The sequence below is a fragment of the Azolla caroliniana genome, unplaced genomic scaffold (genome assembly GCF_043228905.1).
Source record: "Azolla caroliniana isolate FFs.n. ecotype wild unplaced genomic scaffold, voAzoCaro1.0.p SCAF_16, whole genome shotgun sequence".
In the NCBI taxonomy this organism is placed as follows: domain Eukaryota; kingdom Viridiplantae; phylum Streptophyta; class Polypodiopsida; order Salviniales; family Salviniaceae; genus Azolla; species Azolla caroliniana.
This window is the reverse complement of record NW_028230451.1, coordinates 1,535,269-1,556,907: the sequence shown is the minus strand read 5'-3', so window position 1 is coordinate 1,556,907 and position 21,639 is coordinate 1,535,269. Positions and strand designations below refer to the sequence as shown.

Sequence of the window (21,639 nt, the reverse complement as noted above, 5' to 3'; positions counted from 1 at the left end):
TCACTTTTAGAGGATAACATTTTCCCGAATATCAAGCACCACAATCATGTAGCCAAACATCACTAGAAGAACCCATAATGCAAATGTGGAGATGGATGTTATCAAGGATGCCATGCTTCCTCTCTCCTAAGACACACTATATGGTCTAAGAACTCCACATAATCCGAGGATACACAAAAAGGTATTAGAACGGGGATATTGAGACATGAGGATTACCGTGGGAACAAACGCGCCAGATGTTCTGAAACACCGATCATGCAAGAGAAACAACAAGAGACGTTCCGAGAGACGCCCAAATTGGATTGTTCCAAAACACACACACACATACTCATGGATCTCACTCACTTATTCACTCACTCACTCATTCATTCACTCTCTCTCGTAATTAGCTTACCCTAGTGGTAAGTGGTTTACACTACTAGCACTACATCTTGGGTTCGAAACCTAATTTGCTCACCTCTCTATTACACTATATATATCTCTTACTACACACATGGATCTCGCTCCTTGGTCACAATAAAAACCGATTCTGAAATCTGAAGAATGTGTATGAGACTTGGAGTAATACAAAAAGTAAAGATGACTGGTCATCGTACACATCTCCATGACCGGCTCTCTGTCTGTGGCCATGGCCATGGAATCAACCACTCCTTCACCAGCTTTTCACGGGTTTCACCATCATTATCATCATCACTAGTTGCAGTAGAGAAGGAGTAAGGATTTTCCTGAGTCGCCAATCCATCCATTTTTCCCACACAAAGAATAGCTTCATTGCTGCTAGATCCGAGAAGAGAGAACACAATAGCCCAGGAAGAAAGGAGGAGGAAAAACAAATAAAGAAGAAGAAGATTTTTTTCCGTTGATCATGGAGAGCATGCTTCTTAGCACAGTTGAGGTTCCATGGATTCTTAACCGCAAAGATGCATTTTCTTCTTGTAAGCAGCCACCCATTTTGAATAAGGGATTTATCTCTTATCGAAATAATCGGATTCTTTGGGCGCCCATCTCTTCTGTTCGCCTGCCCAAATCTCGGTGCTTCTCCACAACTCGTCCTAACAACGTCGAAGCAGGTTTTTCCATACTCCCCTGTTTCTAACTCGTTTTCCACTTCTCTCTTTTTAACTTGATTTTGATTATTTTTAACTTAAATTTTCTCGTTTTTAACTTGCATTTAGCTCGAAATTCAATCTGTTCTCAGCTTGTTTTTTTTCTTCTTCTTATTTTTTAGTTCTTTTTAACTTGATTTTGCTTATTTTTAACATAATTTTTCTTGTTTTTATCTTGCATTTAGCTCGAAATTCAATCTGTTCTCAGTTTTTGTTTTCTTATTTTTTAGATAATAGAGCATATGTTATTCAATGCCACATTTTATTTGTTTTTTAGCCTTTGCAACAAGTTTGGTTGCGGTTAAAACTTGTTTTTATTGTGTTTTGAGCTCTTTTTTATCTTGTGTTTGGAGAATTGTACACTTGCACATTATGTTAGTTGTTGCATGTCATACTGGCCCTCAATAGAGAACCCAGTCTTTGGTAAACTAGAGCTGTGTCATATTGCAAAGTAATTCTTCACTACGCATAGTTGCACTTTTTATGTCGAGTATATCTAGAAAGCAGTAATATTCATGACCATAATATTTAGTGGAACTTTGTGGTAAAATTTGGCTACATATTTGAGATTTTTTGTTTTTGTGAGGAAAACTCACTCATGGATTCTCTCTAGCACTCGGTGATCTGCATCGTTTTCCTAACAAATAATTTGGTATCAATAATAACCGTAGATAAATAACCTGAACTTGATGAGATGATGATTGACTCTTGATTTCCATCGATGCGTATGTTTGTTTTGAATTTTTGTGTATCCATTATTTCTAATTTGATGAACAATTCTTGAACTTCAATCATTAAAGCAGTACAGCTGCAATAAAAAAAGAGCCTTGCATTTTTAATGGATATAGAATTTTTTTTGTTTAGGTTAGACATAATGAGCCTGTAGTATGTTTCTTTCATCAGATAAACAGACCAATTCAGCTGCAAAGGTGTATGATGAACAAACATTGGTCTTGAAGGTACTTCCATTTTTCTGCAAATAAGTTGAAAGGGAAATTTTCGAAATGCCACGGAGTTTTTTTTCTCATTCTAACAGAGTTTTTTTATTCTACCAAATGCCCCTGAATCTTTATTTTCCTGAAATGCTCTTTGTCAAGCCCCACAAGAGAGATGGAGAGAGGAATGCGATGAATCGACCATACTAGTGCTGAAATAGCAAGGGGATGACAAAATGCCCTTAAATTTTGCCGAAATAGCACATAGAGTTTCTCAAGAGGGGATTGAAAAAGAGGTTTCTTGGGAAATAATGAAACTCAGGGGTATTTCAGAGTCTTACCTAGTTAGGATGCTACTAATGTTTCCTTTATATAAACCATATCCACAATAATCATTGATATGTAGGAGAAAGCAAGGGAGATAGTGGATGATTTAAAGGGAAGTTGCATATATCTGACTGGTATGATGGGCAGCGGGAAATCTACTGTCGGAAAGCTTGTTGCAGAAGCTCTGGATTATGACTTTGTGGATAGGTATTTTAGGTTAGGGAAAATAAGCTACCAAAGTATGCTTATGTATTAAAATTTCAGAAAGTATGCTTATATATTTGTAGTCAAAGTTGATGACCTTAATCACATGAAAGTTAAGATTAAGCACAAAATTAAGATAAATCATAATCAAAGTAATAATTATTTTAGGTTAGCATGCTAGCATAATCTGCCAAATCATCTTGATTGATTTAGCAGGCTCTGCTAATTAGCAAATTAAGCTTTAAACTAGAAGTAAAATTAGCAAACTAAGCTTCTAATCATCTCAATAAGGGCATACTTCTTTTTCATTGGAAGCATATTTAAGGTTCTAAGTAGAACAGTTAGAACATGCGCATGTTCTAGGTAGAGGGCTAACTTTTTACACAGAGATATACCTAAGTATCTGAATAGACCAGTTACAACATGCTCACTTTCTACATAGAGAGCAATCTAATCTAGTAATTAACAAAAGAGGAACTTAATTATCATGAATTCATCTTCACAATCTCGCATACATAAGGCAAAGTTGCATGTTTAATGCAATTTCTCATGTTATTAAGAACGTCAACTTTACCTAAGCACATATAGGTAAACTTGGAAATAAGCTAGCATACTTTTAGCATTTCTGATACGTAATGGCAGATTTTGGTATTTTACCCTTTTGTTTAGGTCTTGTTTATGCGGGTGATAGCCTGCCACTAGGTATTATTTTTCTTATCAGCTTTCTCTCTATGTATATTACTGCAGTGATAGGCTTATTGAAGAGGCTGCTGGTGGTATAACAATTGCACAACTATTCCAGCAGCAAACCGAAGAAAGCTTCAGAGATTCTGAGGTCTGGTTTTATATAGATCATTAATTTTTGCATTAATAATTGTTTTTTTAAATGGTAGTTTTCTCATTGTCATAGTGATATTTACTCTCGTTTCCTGGGCTGATGTTTCAGTCTACGAACATTTATGCCTCACGATATTATATTGGCTTAAGGAACGGGAAGTTCTATATTTTGTCTCTAGAGAGCATATTAAATTTCTAATGCATTGACCTTGGTTTGTTTCTCTCCAAGATGAGATGAGCATTTTTGAGATGCAATCTCTGGTTCATTTGGTCTCATAAATCATGTGGCTTCTTAAAAGATGTAATTAAATATGTTTCTTTCTTGTTTCCCAATGATATCATTTGTTTTTCTCGGAATGAATGATTTCACAAATTTGTGTCTCTACAGACCGAGGTTCTAAGACAGCTGTCTTCAAATGTACGTATGGTTATAGCAACAGGAGGTGGTATTGTGGTCCGAGAAGTGAATTGGTTAGGATCAAAATGAAAGTCTAAAAGCTTCAGTTACATACAGATATATCCACATTTTGACTTTTCTAATCAATAATATTAGGAATTATTTGAGACATGGCGTGACAGTGTTTCTAGATGTACCTCTAGAAGCCCTAGCCAAACGGGTTGTTGCAGTCGGGACTCATTCAAGACCATTGCTAGGAGAGTCAAGTGGTGATTCCGCTTATGAACAGGTGTGTTTCCAAATGGATATATATATATATATATGTATGTATGTATGTATGTATGTATAATTTGAGAATCAGTTTTTGAGGACAATGAAGAAACTGGCCTCTAATATCATTATTATCTTTTCTGTTAATCCTCTTTTATCTGTCTACATTTGTAGGCACTTGCTCGGCTTACAAACATTTATACATTGAGGGCTCCTTGTTATGCTAAAGCTGATGTTGTAGTCTCATTGCAAAGTATGCATTTTTTTCTTCTGTATATATTCATGTGTATATGTATACCCTGGGATGTGGTTGGGGGCAAAGTATTAGTTTTTTTTGCAATATATTTTGGTTACTATATATTGACACAAAAATCGAATATGGTTTTTGTCATTTTAACAGAAGCTCTGTCAGAGTATGGTCATAAAGATGTGTGTGATATAACTCCGGCTGAAATAGCTGCTCAGGTAACATGTGGGGGGAGTGGGGGGTTGGTCTGTGTGCACATATCGCAGTGCGCTATCTTTTATATTTGTATTTTTGAAATAAAAGAATGAGAGGACAAAACACTCAACATCTGAAATATCGCAAACCTCGATTTTTCTTGTGAATGAATGGATACCATTTGAAGGTTTCTTATTTATTCTTAAATTTTTATATAGATGCTATATAAAAGGTTTGAGTTTACACACATGCAGGTGCTGGATGAAGTTAAGAGATTAATGATTTTGAAGAAGCAGAAAGGCATCAACGCCTCTACAGGTTCACCTTGAAATTCTTTTCTTATTTCAAAGAGAAATAGTGAAGAGAAAGAGAAAAGAAAAACCGTAGTTTCCAGAAATTTTGGCTATGCATAACCTTCTTTTCTACATTACATACCTTGGAAAGCCGACATGCTAAAGAACAAACATTTTGTGAGAAATGAAGCAAGGATTGCAAAACTTGTGTTTTTCCTTTACTTTAGCTACTTCAATAATTAGAGGATTTTCTTGCCCTATTTTGGGTGATGATATCTCATGCCTTTTTAATAAGACCTTGTTGCCTTTGTACTAATAACTGGAGGATTTTCTTTCCCCATTTGGTAAAAATACCTGTTGTATAATAAGTGATTCTTTTTATATTTTACCTATCTGTATATAATTTAGTCCTGAGCAGTGTGTTGATGTTCCATTGAAGAAATGAAAGGATTCATCATGTTTAGTTTATGATAATACACACTGAGGGTTTGCCCCTATCAACTGCCTTTAAAATGTTGCAAATTAAGATATTTTCCACTAGAGATGGAGTAAAAGGCGAAGCTAAGAAACAATATGTTTTGCTCATACCTCTCTTGCATATCCAACTAATGAAATGAAAAGTCAGTGGGTTTTTCTCATACCTCTCTTGTATATCCAACTAATGAAATGAGAAAGAAATTGAGCGGGCTCATCAATTATTGAAAAAATGGTTGTTAAAATTGGAAAGTGGGGGTACAAATTCCTCTAGTTTTTGAATGTTTTAGAATAGCCTCTTTGTTAAGAATTACATTCGAGATGTGTACATATTGATGAAATATTGATGCTATTAAAAAGTCAAGAAAAGAGATTTAGATTAAATTTTTGTTTATGAGTGACTTTGTTATATGATTCAATAAAGTTAAAAGTTTTGATGGGTGGTTTCGCACATTGGCATATACCTTTTTGACACTAAACAGTTAGGCTATATTGTCAAAAAAGAGCATTCTCACACATAGATCACATTTTGATTTCTATGTGTGGACAATTGAGGATGTATATAAGGTGATAATGACGTTTCATCCATTGTAAATTGGCATCTCATATCTTTCAGACTATTCTTGCCTACGATGCCTCATTACCTTATGACATTTCTTAATAATAATGTAGAGATGATGACATTGGTATTAAAAAACCATACGTACACTTAAAGAGGACAAAACAATGATGTGAACACTTACACTCTTATTACTCTTGTGGTTCTATTGAATGTTGAATGAGTATAGCGAGTCACACTTGTTGACAAATTCTATCCCAAAATCGAATGTTGAACTCCATTGACTATGCTCGGCATAAGAAAGTGTACCAAAGTTACAGTTGTTAAAATGAAACATGACATATTATCTATCTTGTAATAGGTGCGGGTATAAAAAGTCCACCCCCATGTTCATTTCCCTCATAAATTAATTTTCTCTATCATCTATAAAGTGTAGGATCATACATTGGCCTCTTCCTCATAAGCTTTCCATAGTGATAGGCCATCTTTTTATTGTCACAAACATTAGATTTTTTAAGTCCGCTTTCTTTGCTCTATGACTACAGGTTTTAGCCCATAATCAATATTGAAGGATAATGCATACTTTTTATTTTGAATAAAAAAACTCTATTTGGGTATCTAGGTATTGAACCCTTGACTACGACTTGTCTTCAAGAAACAACGTTCACCAAATCACCTGCAACCCTATTTTTATTCAGTTGTACACATTGATTGAGAAACTTGGCTATTTTCATTCTTTTAGTAAATGATCATAATGTTGAACCCATGACCCTCTTGTATTCAATGAACAATTGTGACAAATTAATTGACAACCCCCTTCTCTCTAAATGGAAACCCTCTAACATAACATGACCTTATAATACACTTATATAATTGCCAACCTGATATTAAAACCCTAGATACTCCTCTTGTAAGTAGCTTAAGTTAATGACTAGCAACTAGTCACTAGCTTGGATAGGATGATTAATGAGGAATACAAATTGAATTCAACCAGATGTTGGCATTAGAAAGGGAGAAAGGCACGACTTTATATACATCAATTTCACATGGGAAAAACGAAATCTTAAAATTCATCACAACTTTTAAATGTATATTATGTGATATATTGCTAATTTCCCATAACATTGTTTATCATGTGAGCCCATGCAAATAATATTGGTGCAAATGTAAGACTATTTGGCTCCAACCACTAAATACATGCTTTGAAAGAGTACTATTTCAGCAACACATGTAAGTGAAATTCCATGTCTATCATTGGATTGTGCTACGATTATGTTAGGAAACAAGTCCCTCCGGATGGGAAGTGAGAAGAACAGTATTGATGAGCAAACTCGGCCAAGGCCGAAACCGGATGTGGAGTACCCGGCATGAGCTGGATGGTGAAGAGCCGGTGAGAACTGGATGAGGAGTACCTGGCTACGGAGAGCCAGATGGTGCAGACCCGGTGAGAACCGGATGAGGAGTACCCGGCAAGCGCCGGATGAGGTAGGCCCGGTGAGGAGTGCTCACCGGATGAAGAGACATATTTGTAAATATGTTTCTGAGAGTCCATCGTGGTTATATTTGTAAATAGCCGAAAAGTCATATTAGTATAAATATGACTTAGGGCAAACCTTTTTTGAGTGTTGTTAATTCTTGTTTGCGCAAGATCAGAACGCGTAACTGTGTACAGAGTGAGAGAGAGGAAGAGGTCGTTGCCTCTGTTGTAACCGCCGCCTGTGGCGAAGATCGAAAGCTCGAGGTTGTTGCCTCAGTGCTTTACTGTTGTACACTGTAACATTGTGATAGTTTGCAGCCTGTGGGCTGCCGTGGTTTTTTTTCCCTAGTTTGGGTTTTCCACGTAAACATCTTGTGTACTCTTCTCTTCACTGTGTCGTGCATTCATTCCCGTTTTTTTGTGTGTATGATTCTAAGCTCGGTTGTGGCTGAGCGTTGCGCATAGGGAGCATGGAGTTCCTGTCAAATTAGTGTGTCATAAACTCTAATCTCACATTGATAAATATATAGGTTATTTGGTATTTATTTATCACTCAAATATAGTTAACTTCATTACCACGAATCTATATAAATAATGGGGATAATGAATGTCTATATTCTTTTCTTCATATTAAGATCGTGGAAGGATCACAAAATTGTAATTGTTTTTGTGAGGATATTCAAAATCATATGATTAGTTTTGTATGATCACTTTAATTGATTGCAAAAGTGAAATGTAGTATTGGTTCTATTTATGCTCTTGCATTCGATGGGATGCCATGAACAATTTGAACATATCTGTCCAATGTATCTAATTCATTCCACGTCCCATAATCAAGGTTAAGGTCTCCATTTCTACACCTACAAAACACATGAACCATATTCTTAACATCGTCCTTCCATAGTATGATAACAAGACATGCCAACTATATTGAATTTGTTCAATACATGGAAATGAATTTTAAAACATATAATGTGAAAACTCACAAATGGAGACCACGTGTCCAATTGGGAGTACAGTTATCCATGAAGCAATAAAAGGAAATAGAAGAAAGACATGGAGTAATGGTACCAACTACTTCCCAGAATATTAGATGCTTTTTCTTTTTTACATCGGTATTTTTCTTGAGCGTTAGGCATGGTTTTTGTAAACGACGTTCAAATCTCATTAAATTTCATTACATTACTAGATACTCTCAAGTTCGATTCTTGTGTCCCATAGATCATATCCCTGTCTCATATGGATAGTAAGATAGTCTTGCTTTCTTTTACAAACAAAAGTCATAAATATGAGAGAATGAACGTTTTGGCTTATTAATATGGGCTCAACGTCGTTCCGTTTAGTGTATTTCTAACTCTTTTGGAAATTAAATGATTTTTCTCTCTTCCTCACACAAGCATACACCTATCCTTAGAACCCAAAACACGAATACATAAAAGCCCAAGTAGCTTTAGTCGATCATTATATTGTACATATTGATTATACTTTTGCCACAATGAATTGGTTCGATTCAAACAAACACCTAAATTTAATCCTACTTTAATAATTGATAATATTTTATATTTTACGTATGCCCTTAAATAAATGTTACGTTAAAGGCAAGGAAATGTGAGGGTACAAAAGAAGACAGGATACACGTAGGCAAAATCAAATATCTTATATGAGTGGTGATATGACAAGACACAGAGTGATGATATGTTGGGACTCTTGAATTGTTCTCTTAATGTTGCCTTGTTATGTTGATGTGTTCATACTTTCTGAATAGCTTTACTAAAATGCATGGTTCACGATTATATCACAAAGATAATAAACGTGGTTTAATCAATATCCTACAACACAATGAATACAAAGAGAATAGTTTATAAAGTTATCTGCTGAATGGCCATCGACACTTAGGCTTTTGTGAATATAGTTAAGGTAGTAGTAACTAGGCATGGCAAGATACACTAAATATTTTATAACAAGAAACTTATCAAATGCCACTAGGGTGAGGAAGAGGAAAAGTCATGACCTAATATTAGATGTGGTGTTGGTAGAAACGCCAACTTTTCAGGAATCTACAATTGTTGAAAATAGTGTAAAGTTTTGATTACATGATTTTATTTAAAAGTTGGCATACCATTTTTTGAAAGTTGGCAACATATGTCTTTAGAAAAAGGGTGCAATTTCTTTGTTAAAAAGGCAACTAAATATTTTTTATTAATTTTACTTTCAATTGCATTAAATTCAACAACATAGAACAATGGGGGTCTTTGAATGTAGGCAACAACCTTGAATGTCAAGGACACACTAGAAAGTGTTAAATATCCTTTGGTAGCTACATGCAGACTAATATGTATATGTAAGAAAAAGGTGTAGAAGTCATAAGAAGAGCCCTTGTTACGGATAATCGCACAGTTTTTATTTGGATTTTATGGGAAAATCATATCTTACACTAGGAGGACATAGGAAAACGATCTAACACGATTATATATTCACAATAACCAACACAATATGATCAGGAGTGGAATCAATTAAAGTCGTTATTTTTTATCATAGTGTGCAAACGAAAATCTTGTGTGAAATATGATAAACTCGAGGCATATAAACATGCATTAAAGAACAAGAATGGAGGTTGTAACCAACCACAATACATGTCTTCACATATGATAGTAAAATAGAATCTCATTTAGTCAAAGCACCATACACAAATAGGTTTCATAACCTCGTAAAACATGCTAGTATGCTAACATGTTGTTAGGTCCATACTCCACTATATGTACTTGGCAGAAGCATATATCCCATGAATGCATTCACAAAGGAACACAGAGCATGTTATTGAACATAGTACATAGAGCACAAAGGTATAACTTGTAAGACGTTATACATGTCCTATGAAACGACTAATTAATAAATCATAATCTCAACTAGGTATAACTTGTAAGACATTAGACATGTCCTATGAAACGACTAAATAATAAATGATAATCTCAACTTGTAACATAATATGTCATACCCTATATTAATCTATATGGAACGAGTTTACGTGTATGTAGCCAATGTAACCCTCGTGTATCAATTGTAAGTACGATTTAGAACTAAATCTTATGCGCATGGGACAAGATTGATGACTATATGTACCCCAAACCCAATTGTATATAACGACATGTAATTCATCTACACCATCCTACCATATGCACGCCAATTATTACCATAGCTCTAAATTTAATGTTAGCCATAATACATAATAACAAAATGTAACCTTAACCTCAACGATAGTTATATCGATGTCCTTAACCCTAATCTAACTAACCTTGATCCTTACTCTTATTCTCACATTGACAGAAACATTGACCTTGACCATGACTTTGGCATGAACCCTAACCCAACCCCATCCCAATCACAATCCAAAGACCCAACCTCGTCCCAAACCCTAATCTTAACCTTAACCCGAGACCTAACCCCAATGCGAACCACACATACGAATCCTAGCATCGAAACTTGGATTTGGGAAAGGTAAAACGAAGGCAGGGGAGAGCAAGAATTGGAGGTAGAGAGAGAGAGAGAGAGAGAGAGAGAGAGAGAGACTTTGGGAAACTTGACTTGACCGAGACTCCATCCACATGATGGTATTAGTGGGTCAATAAATCCACCTCCAAATTCCCTCTTTCTTTTATCTTGGGCTCCACTCTCTCTCTCTCTCTCTCTCTCTCTCTCTCTCTCTCTCTCTCTCTCTCTCTTCTCTCTCTCTTCTCCTTGTGTCCATCCCAGTGTGAAACCGGACATATCTCCCTCCACTACAGTTTCTGAAGCTTTCTCCATCGCCATAGCCCTTCTGCTGCTGTGAGAACACCCTGTCATCTCTCTCTCTCTCTCCAGTTTCTAATCGATTTGTCCATGTGGGCGATCGATCCCATCCTCCTCCCCCCCCCCCCCCCCCCCCACCATTCTTTTCCTGCGGTTTTTGAGCGTGGCCTGAGCTTCTATTTTTTCGCATCCTAGATCTGAAATCGATGGTGGGCGATGATGAATTCAGTAATTAGATTCTTCCTCCTGTAGCGATGGAAATCTGTGGTTCTGCTCATTTCCTTTGAGGTCAATTTGGATGCAATGGGCTGCGCTTGTAGTAAAAAAGCAGTGGTGGACGATGATCCTTTGCCCAATCTTAATGCAAAAGTTTCTCGCCAGTCTTCAGCAAGGTACCTCTGTGCTTCTATTCAAGATAGTATCTCTCAACCTCTTAGTGGGCTTATAACTGCTGATAAAGGCAACGAAGAAAAAATCAGAATTCAATATAATCATCCTCATCATCATCCTCATCATCATCATCATCATCAACAACAACAACAACAACAACAACAACAACAACAACAACAACAACATACTCATCCTAATAATCAGAGACAATCACAAGACCAACTTATCAAGCCAAAATATAATGGTCAACATAGTGATCTTGCTCGTGCCGGATCCTCAAGAAGGAGAGCTAGAGAAGGAGAAAGAGAGAGGACAGCATCAGAGAATATAAGGAATATTCCTAAACATAATGAAGGAGAACAAGTCGCCGCAGGTTGGCCAGCTTGGCTCTCAGCAGTGGCAGGGGAGGCCATCAAAGGATGGATCCCAAGACGGGCTGATTCTTTTGAGAAGCTTGACAAGGTACAACTTTTTCATCATATCAATGCATCCCTGTGTGGATTTTGTGTGAATTGTGCTGTTAAGTATGTGCACGTGGCTATTTTGGTTCCCATTTAGCTTCTTGAAAGAATAGATATGCTATAGGAATCCAATTGCAAAGGTTTCCCAAACAGAATGTGAGAATTGAACCTGCCATTTCCTTGATCCAATAGCCACAACGATTTCTCCAACAGATTCCCAGATTTGAACCTGTTCATGATGTGTCTACTATCCATTTGCTCAGTTGGGCCTTCGAGCGGGGAAGGGAAAATTGTCTACAGAATTGGAACAATATGATCTATAGGATTGGAACTCCCAAGGGAGAAGGGTTGTCCTGGAAAGAAATTCTTATGTCCTTGCAGCAAGTTGTAGCAATGAAGACCGTCAATGTATACGATTTTCTCAAGGAAATCTAGTGCTACAGGTTGTGAATTCTTAGGAACTCCCAAATCCTGTAACTTCCATCTGTATGGATTCTTTCTTAGAGATAATGATAGATATATTAGGCCTATAAAAGACCATAATAACCTATGAAACCTCACAAAGGTTACAGTGCTTATGCTAAGACTTCAATGGATTAACAAAATATGAAGAATGTTGTTCTATGCTAGATTCCTAAAAATAAATGAATTGAAATTTGATCATGAGCCTTGAATACCCACCAATCAGGTTTGTGCCCGTCATTGGAACTGAAATTGCTTCCCTCTGAGAATATCCATCATTGGGAAACCCAGTCTGGAAAGATTGGTGGAATGAGGACATCTCCATGCCTTGTGATGATGACTTTGATATCATGAAAATATTCATGTGTGAGTCCTGATCCTGGTTGGAATCAGCCATGTCTGTGCCAAAGAGAAATGGCACTATTTGTTGTGACTTCTCTGGGTTATGAATCCCCTTTGATGGGTATGTTACATTATGTCTCTTGGTGGCACTTTGTACATGAGATGCTAATTGATTAATGACAGTTATGACAAAACTTTGTTGATTCACGACAATCTATATCGTAACATGTTGGTTGGTGCCCAAGGAGTGATAGATCATTAGTAACTCTGTTACAAGTGGTACTTTTGCCATAGCCTCGCCCTCTTGTTTGAGAAGATAAGGGTATTTTAGCTGTCCAATTTATTGGTATGACAATATTGTGGCTAATTTGAGTTCATGATGTCATTCTTTTGCCTAAGTGTGGGGTAGTGGCTTTCTGAACAGTTCAGCATACATATGGGGTCCCATGTAATTGTCAGCCCATTTTCCACAGAAATGAAGTTGGCTGTGTTCTGTAACTGGATTTCTGCATGTAGGCATTGACAAATCTGTGATACCATGGTTTGTTTTGTTGTTATAGATTGGACAAGGCACATACAGTAATGTATACAAGGCCCGGGATTTGGAGTCGAGGAGCATTGTTGCGCTCAAGAAAGTTCGATTTGATACCATGGAACCTGAAAGTGTGAAGTTTATGGCAAGAGAGATTATTGTTTTGAGACGCCTTGATCACCCGAATATTATTAAACTGGAAGGACTTGTTACCTCAAGAATGTCGTGCAGTCTCTACCTTGTTTTTGAGTATATGGAACATGATCTTGCGGGACTTGCTGCGTCTCCAGGTGTTATATTCTCTGAACCACAGGTTTGTTGGTAGATCAATAAGAGATTTATGCATAGTGTTTTAATTAACTTTAGTATTATTTTGGTTTCATGAATACTTTAGTGAAAATTATGGAGATATACTTATCTATTTCAGATATTAGAAGAGTTTGCTTGATTTTGGAAATTTTCAAAATATGCTTGGTCAAAGTTGAGGCATCTAATCTCTAATGAGAACGTGTGTATCCACCAATTAGAAAAATTAGAAACCCAATTTAGTATCACGCTTCTAATTAATATATGGGTTTACAGTAATTAAGAAATTAGAATGGGATTGATCTAATGAGGAAAATTGACATAGAGCTCAGAGCTCAAATTTTACCAGGGAGTTTGCAAATATGAAGCCATACCTTTTTTAATATCTGAAACAAAGAAGCATATTAGTAAAATTTCTGATTTTCAAGGTGTGCTGCCATGTTGTGTGTAACCTCTATTTTCATGCACAGGTAAAATTCTATATTTGCCAGTTACTGTCTGGATTACAGCATTGCCATGATCGAAACATACTGCATCGGGATATAAAGGGCTCAAATCTTTTGCTAGATAACTTTGGCACCTTAAAGATTGCAGATTTTGGTCTTGCAACTGTCTTTGATCCGGATCATAATCAACCTATGACAAGTCGTGTTGTGACTCTCTGGTATCGGCCTCCTGAGCTTTTGCTTGGTGCAACTGACTATGGTGTAGGAGTTGATCTATGGAGCGTTGGTTGCATCTTAGCAGAGCTATTTGCTGGGAAGCCAATTATGCCAGCTAGGACAGAGGTGGTTTTCTTTTTCCATTTTTCCTTCAGAAAACACTCTGTATTTACATTCTGGATGTGATCCTCCTCATTTTTTAGTAGTTTGGACCATAATTACAGCTTTACTCAGAACAGGCTATTGTTTTGTGTGCTTATTTATGTTCTCCTTTAAAGGATGAATGTTGTTGTAGAAGTTGTTGAAGTATTTGTTTATTTCACAAATAGACCAAGTTTATACATCTTCAGGTAGAATTCTCAGGGGATGCACAAGGTATTGATTTTGAAGAGAAATATCTGGTTTCAGGTGGAGCAACTGCATAAGATATTCAAGATGTGTGGTTCACCATCAGAAGAATACTGGAAGAAATCTAAATTGCCACATGCAACTATTTTCAAGCCTCAACAGCCTTATAAACGGTGCATCAAAGAAACATTCAAAGATTTTCCACCTACATCATTAGCTCTCTTGGATACCCTTCTTGCCATCGAACCATTAGACCGTGGAACAGCGACACAAGCTTTGAAGAGTGAGGTATTATATTATATTTTGTTGTCCTTGATATATGTATAGATTACACAATTAATTTTCTGTGGGAATTGATATTAATAAATGGCAATATTTCTTCAGTTCTTTACCACTCCACCATATCCATGCGATCCCTTAAGCTTGCCTCAGTACCCTCCCAGTAAAGAATGGGATGCAAAAATACGTGATGAAGAGAACCGGCGGTATGTACGCTGCATTTAGAAACCGTGTTTTCGGCTTTGCATTACTATCTTTTTAATCGTGTTGTTTTCTCACGCATCTCTACTTTCTACAGTCGAAGAGAGAAAATGCGAAATGATGCAGCCCTGAAGCGAGCAAGTGGTGGGAGAGATCGTCCGAGTAAAGCTATCCCAGCATCCGATGCTAATGCAGAGTTGCAAACTAATATTCAGGTATTGCCGTCCACCCTAGCCTATAAATATTTACTGAACAAGTAAAACACCGAAATATCCCCTACCAGCATACCCCTATGTAGTAGTAACTTTTTTTATTATTGTAGAGGTTTAGCATTAACTAATCAAAATTCGCAGTTTTCTTGGTATATGCTGAACTTCCTATTTTAATCCACTTTCTCTTTTATTTCTATAATTAAGATAACAGGGGGATGAGATTTTTGTTGTTGTAGAATTACCTTTTACAGTGCTACAAAATCTTAGCGGAACATAATTCAAAGACGATGCCATTTAAAAGCGAAATGGAATACTGCCAGAATACCCTTCAATTTTTCTTCAAAATCCCAAAACACAAATCTCTCTCTCTCTCTCTCTCCCCCCTGTGTGTCAATGGAGATAGTATAGCGAGAGAATGCATGAAGAGGGAAGAGTTTTTAAGAATTTCGAAAAATTAGAGATATTTTGGTGTTACATAATATTTTAGGAATTTCATGAAAATTTAGGGGATTTTTGATGGATTTTTCGAAAAGAAAGCAAGTGAAGGAAATAACAATATTTGGTGTTTCCATTCTTGTAGAAGAGGCGAGTCGAGGCTAATTCAAAAAGCTTTCAAAGTAAGAGCACAAACTTTCCACCACCACCACCACCACTACCAGAGGAGGATGTTTCACAAGCATTTCAAACTTCACGGGAAGTTCAGCCTGTTGTACCTTCACGCCAAGTTCCACATCACTTATCTTCAAGGTCTGGCCCCTTAGGGCCCCCGTCTTTAAAGAAAAAGGCGAGTGGTGAGGATGTGCGAATGGCTCCTTCGCGGCCTACCCATCGCTCTAACATGTCTATATCTGATACCATCTCTCAAAGTGGGGATTTATCCAACTTTTCTAGCTTAGTTGGTGCCAACAACAACAAAGGTCTGGTTTCCAAGGATTTGCGTAAAGAATCATCTACAGATCAGCAGGGTCTTGGTCTTAGTCAGGGTAGGCAGAAGGAAACTGATGTCATGGAATTTGGTAGGCACGATGGTCCAACGCACAATAAGAGGTTTGGACGATTGGATATATCGGATTATTCGGAATCTTTTAGGATTCCATCATCGTCGTCGAGAAAGGATCGGTATTCTACCCTGAGAAAATAGTGGTGCTTATGGTCAGTATGTTTGCGAATGGTGTATATATTATATTATATATAGCGTTGATACCTTCACTTTGTGCAATGAAGTAATACACCCATGTCTTCTTCGTTGGGAAGGGATATCCCATAGGGTAAAAGAAAAGAAGATTTCCAAAAAGCTTGTGAAGAAGGCAGTACGGATTATACAACATAAAATCATCCAAGTTCCCATCCTGCTTTCTCTATTAAGAAATAAGAAAATGGAGACCCATGTGTCATACATTTCATTCATATATTTTCTCTACAATACACCCATAAGGCGTGGATCTTATTAGTTATTTATCTTGTAATTGGAATATATTTAGGTGTGAGCATTTTTAGGTGAATTCTTCAGATTGGGGCTAGTTGTGAAAAATCTCAAAACCTGAGGGTTACAAGTCCAATTCCAATTGATGCCAGTAACTGGTGAACAATCTACAATGCAATATTTCAGCTGTGAAAAACCTTTGTAAGTATCAAGAATTGCTAGTGAATGTAAGCCTATCATGTTAGAAGTTTTCTTATCAGAAATGTTGTACATGATTGCCTTTGTAAACGTTACAAATTTGTGTATTAAATAAAATTCACTAACATATTCAGACATAGCTCTTTTGGCCATACATGGAGTATGGTGTCTTCAGGTTGGGAATCTCATTCGAAAACTATCTTAAAACCACTTATCCTCAATTTGTTGAGTATGTGAATAAACTCACTTCTGAACTAATTCTCACGGACCTTAAAACAATTCTTTTTTTAAAGATAGTATGTGGGTTCCAAGTGTTACAAGGAATTCTCTTCTTAGCACTCAAAACACACGCACATAAAATAGTAATCAGCATTTGAGGTATGTTTTTTGCAAATGAAGTCAAAATCTTAGACTGTACATAAGGATGAGTGATTGTTTGATTGTGTTGTGATTGCATTGGTCCATATGTTTGTTGAATACAACTAAGAACTCAATCACCTATACTATTGACAATGGCATGAGGTGTGCGTGCATTGCAGGTTTATGGAGGTGATATAAATGAGCAATACAAACATGTTTGTAGGTTAGTGATAAAATATGGGCATTATTTTTACAATAAATAGCTTTGTTGTCTTTGACATATTATCTAAAGCAAACACAAACAAATCGTTCTTGTTTGTTGTATGACCAAGCACGTGAACTTAACCATTATGACACGAATATTCAATATATATATAACCTGATGCAAGTAGCCTATGGCATAGAGCATAGACAGCTGAATTTGGCATAGGTTAGATGCCATTGATGGAACAGGGTAAACCCATATTCATCTGTGCATACAAAAGGTGATTGAAAATCTTAATGTGTGGAGAGATTAAATAGTAATGATTTGGTCTGATGCTCAATTAAATAAAATGGCATAATATATAGTAAGGTTTGTTGTAGAATATCATCATATAGAACGATTGAGACCATATTAATTTGGCCTTACAAATTAAGTGCCATGGAGTAAGTAAGACAAAAGATGTAATCATGTATGGTATATATAAATGAAGCATTAAACAATTGAGTTTGAATATGCGGGTGCAGAGTTATCAATGGAAAATTCGATGTGTTTTTAATATCATGATTGATCTAAGTTCTATGTGAAATGTCTCATAATTTAAGTTCTCTAGATGACTAATGGCAACAATCTCATGTTAAGAGTCAAGTAAGCTACTTTTACATGTTCACTATGTTGTATGACAAAAGCCACCAAAACGAAGCAATATATACCATTGAACTATTTTCATATCTCAATCTCTAAAATGCTTAGTTGATGTCTGGCATAATTAACAGAGCATGGATTCTTGTATTATGTAAAATTCCTGCCGATTAGCTCTCTTTTTCAATTTGGAAATTGTTGGTTCATTTTAAAAACTTGTTGCATCAAAGGCAAGATTAAGGATAAATGTCAGCAAATCCAAGTTGCTAACTTAGAGATTTGAGGAATAACATCTCCATCATTGGCTCAGGCAAATAGCCCTTCCTAATTAGGTTGTCTAAAATCTTGGATATATCCCACAACATGGAATGTTTTGCCGACAAGGCCATAGAAACCACATCAACTATTTGTTTAATTAAAATTTTTAATTACTAGGTACTCTCCAATTTCTAAAGAGTAGTGAGGAATTCCTATAAAATTGCCAATTGTGTCTCAAACTAGAATCTACTTAATCTACCAATACTTATCATGCCTATAATTGAATGGACAATGATTTGCTATGATTATTTCTAGTTGCTAAACATTTTTCAAGATGCTCTGATTATTTGTGCTAAGCTTTCAAGATGCTATGATTATCTTGTATTGGACATGTGCTAAGCTTTCGAGGTGCAATAGACGGATACATTCTTAGTCATCATCACAAATATATTTTGCCCAAAATGATTGAACTACAATAATCTACTCTTGAAGCATTAAATAGGCATTTTGATTTTATCAACAATGGACCCAATACATGTCTAGATGGTTGCATTATTGGCTCATGACCTCTATATAGGTTGGCATTTCCATTTCCTTGGGTACAAGCGTACACATGGACCATATTGTACGAAAAATCACAAGATTTGAGACATGGTGGAAGAAAAGGCTTATAAAATGTTACTGTACAAGATGTATGGAGAGTCAAGGTGAAGGTGGAATATTATAATGTTGTTGATGTGTATGTATAAATGTGCACAAGTGTAATTGTGAGTGTGAGTCAACACGTATGTGAACACATGTGTGACACATGCACACATGTGTGCATGAAGAGGTGTGAGTGAGTGATTAGTGTGAATGGACAAGGGGGCTTGAGCCTTGCACCCCTGTGTATCTACCCTTTTGTAACTACTTAACCCCTTATGGGGAATGAATGAATATGGAGTAAGTTCTCTCTCTTGTCATCTTTTATTATTATCGTAATTACCTTATCCTACTGGTAAGTTGTTAGCACTACAAGCACTGCATTATGGGTTTGAAACCCAACTTCCTCACCTCTCTATTATCTCTCTCTCTCTCTCTCTCTCTCTCTCTCTCTCTCTCACGTTGCACCCCCTTGAGAGGGAGGGAGGGAGGGAGGGAGGGAGAGAGATAGATGACAAGACAGAGAAAGATGAGAGAGAACTTATTCCTTATTCATTCATTCCCCATAAGGGGTTAAGTAGTTACAAAAGGGTAGATACACAGGGGCACAACATTGTGGCATATAAGTTGTCAAGGGCAAGGTATGAGGCCCAAGTATTTTAATATCTTAAAAATAATCAAATTGGTGTCAAACAACCATTAAACAATTTAATAATCTTGATGGAAAATAATAAAATTTTTAATGGACATTGTCGAGTCCCTACGTTTTAAGTTCATTTAAGAAGGGAACAAACATTTGCATCTAGGGTTGTGTTTGGGCCAAAAACTCAAGGAGTAAAGTTCCTTTCCAAGCCCAAGACGTGATAAGTATATTTAAGATATTGAGAGTCCTCTCTAGAATGTAACATGCACAAGCATTCAAGCTCCAATAATGAACACATAAATACTTTTTTTAGCAATATATTAATTGTTGGCCTAAACGTGCACAATGCACTAACAAATATTCAAAGAATATTTAGGATGTGATTAGAAACTTAAGGTATAAATGTGCCCCACAAATGTCATGTGAAATAAAACAAACATAAAGTGGATAAGAGGAGTTTCAAGGGAAAACCTAAATAACTGATATGGATCCAAATCTGGTTGGCAAGATTAAAGATTGTGAATAACCTCCATAGAGCCAAGTATATGGTCCATCTAGAAAAGATATGGCAAAGTGCTCAAGGTGAATAACATTGGAATTAATAAGAAGGGAACTAGAATTATAGAAAATGGGTGACTAACATAAGAAAAGGTGATAACCTTGGAATTAATAAGAAGGGAACTAGAATTATAGAAAATGGGTGACTAACATAAGAAAAGGATTGTATGGGTACAAGTATTGTATGGCTTTCTTGGGTTAAGCATGATCTCCAATAGTCTTAGGCATATTGTCATTCATTCAAGGGACCTCATAATGATAGAACCTATAACTTCCTATTAATGATGTAGTTATTCACTTTTGTTGGGTACTCTAAAGATCAAATAAATAATTAGATCATAAAATTACAAGCATTAGCAATATCACCAATGAAAGCATTGCAATTTCATCACGTTGACGAAATGGTACAATTGGTGTGGTGTACATTAGATGGAAGTTGATGAGGATTTTAGGATATGATGAATTAGGAGGGGGGGTATATTTATCAGTGTGGGAAAGCAAGAATAGTATGTAAAAATCTATAATACATCAATATGAATCTTTAGTAGGGTCTTTGGCCAATGTAATTGCCAGGGGGGTTGTAGTTGCAAATGACATATGTTGCACCACGGTTGGAGGCACAAGCACGGGCGACACATCCAACTCGACGTGTCTTGGCCCACACCACTTGGGTGTAGTGGCCGCATTCTTTCCCCCTAGCACAAGTGTTTGTCCTGTAGTTGTAGTATTTCTTCTCAGATATCCATGATGCGAGAGCTTGACTAGGTGTTGCTAAGGCTCTTGTGGTAGTCCAATACCAATAGAGGTTCTCACCGTAGGGCCCGTTGGAATGGCGTAGGTTACCAGAGCAACCGGCTCCAACCCTATCTTGGTTTGCTGCATACTTGGCGGCGAACGTTGCCAATGTGTTATCCCATACTAGCGACGGAATGCCCAATCTTCGCCTCTCTGCATTATGTGCGCTTAGAAACTTGTCTCTCTGTGTTTGAGCTATACTATTGATAGAACAATTAATCAACACTAATGGCAGAATGAGAAGTGCATACTTAATTAAGTTATGTTGCAACATTTGGTTTGTCATCATACTAAGTGGTTGTTAAGTATCCAACCAAAACTTTAAGTGGATGCTACCAAGTGTATCTGATTACCTGTGTTATGTGTATGTATTTTATGTGTGTTTGTTTGTCTTTGTGGATAGTATGGATCTATATATAATGTCATGAAAGTACATCAATAGATTTTAAAGTCAAAGGTGGTCGATGTGACAATGAGACAAAATTGCATCCAATGTATTAAATTGCATGTCCAATTCATTATAATGCACATTGGAAAAACCTTGCATATGCAATATATTATTAAGGGGGCCATGTTTTGCAATTATGGAGTAGCATTAATCCTAAGATCATTTGGC

The 21,639-nt window shown here is 36.5% G+C and overlaps 2 protein-coding genes across 3 annotated transcripts; both read left to right on the top strand.

The window, feature by feature from the left end:
- Positions 1-568: 568 nt before the first annotated feature.
- Positions 569-5,201, top strand: LOC147853477 (shikimate kinase 3, chloroplastic-like). The gene is made up of 9 exons (XM_087332489.1): positions 569-1,070; positions 2,010-2,065; positions 2,448-2,575; positions 3,320-3,407; positions 3,798-3,880; positions 3,963-4,095; positions 4,251-4,329; positions 4,477-4,541; positions 4,773-5,201. Exons 1-9 carry the CDS (start codon positions 866-868, stop codon positions 4,845-4,847), a joined length of 912 nt encoding a protein of 303 aa, XP_087188615.1. The 5' UTR covers positions 569-865; the 3' UTR covers positions 4,848-5,201.
- Positions 5,202-11,316: 6,115 nt separating this feature from the next.
- On the top strand, positions 11,317-17,007 carry LOC147853476 (putative serine/threonine-protein kinase At1g54610). 2 transcript variants are annotated; one of them, XM_087332555.1, is made up of 8 exons: positions 11,317-11,615; positions 11,661-11,959; positions 13,323-13,607; positions 14,071-14,388; positions 14,671-14,898; positions 14,995-15,095; positions 15,188-15,305; positions 15,883-17,007. In XM_087332555.1, the coding sequence occupies exons 1-8, from the start codon at positions 11,411-11,413 to the stop codon at positions 16,441-16,443; spliced, it is 2,115 nt and encodes a 704-aa protein (XP_087188681.1). In that variant the 5' UTR covers positions 11,317-11,410; the 3' UTR covers positions 16,444-17,007. The 2 variants fall into 2 exon arrangements, with proteins under 2 accessions (XP_087188681.1, XP_087188680.1); XM_087332554.1 differs by having other exon boundaries at positions 11,317-11,959.
- Positions 17,008-21,639: the final 4,632 nt, after the last annotated feature.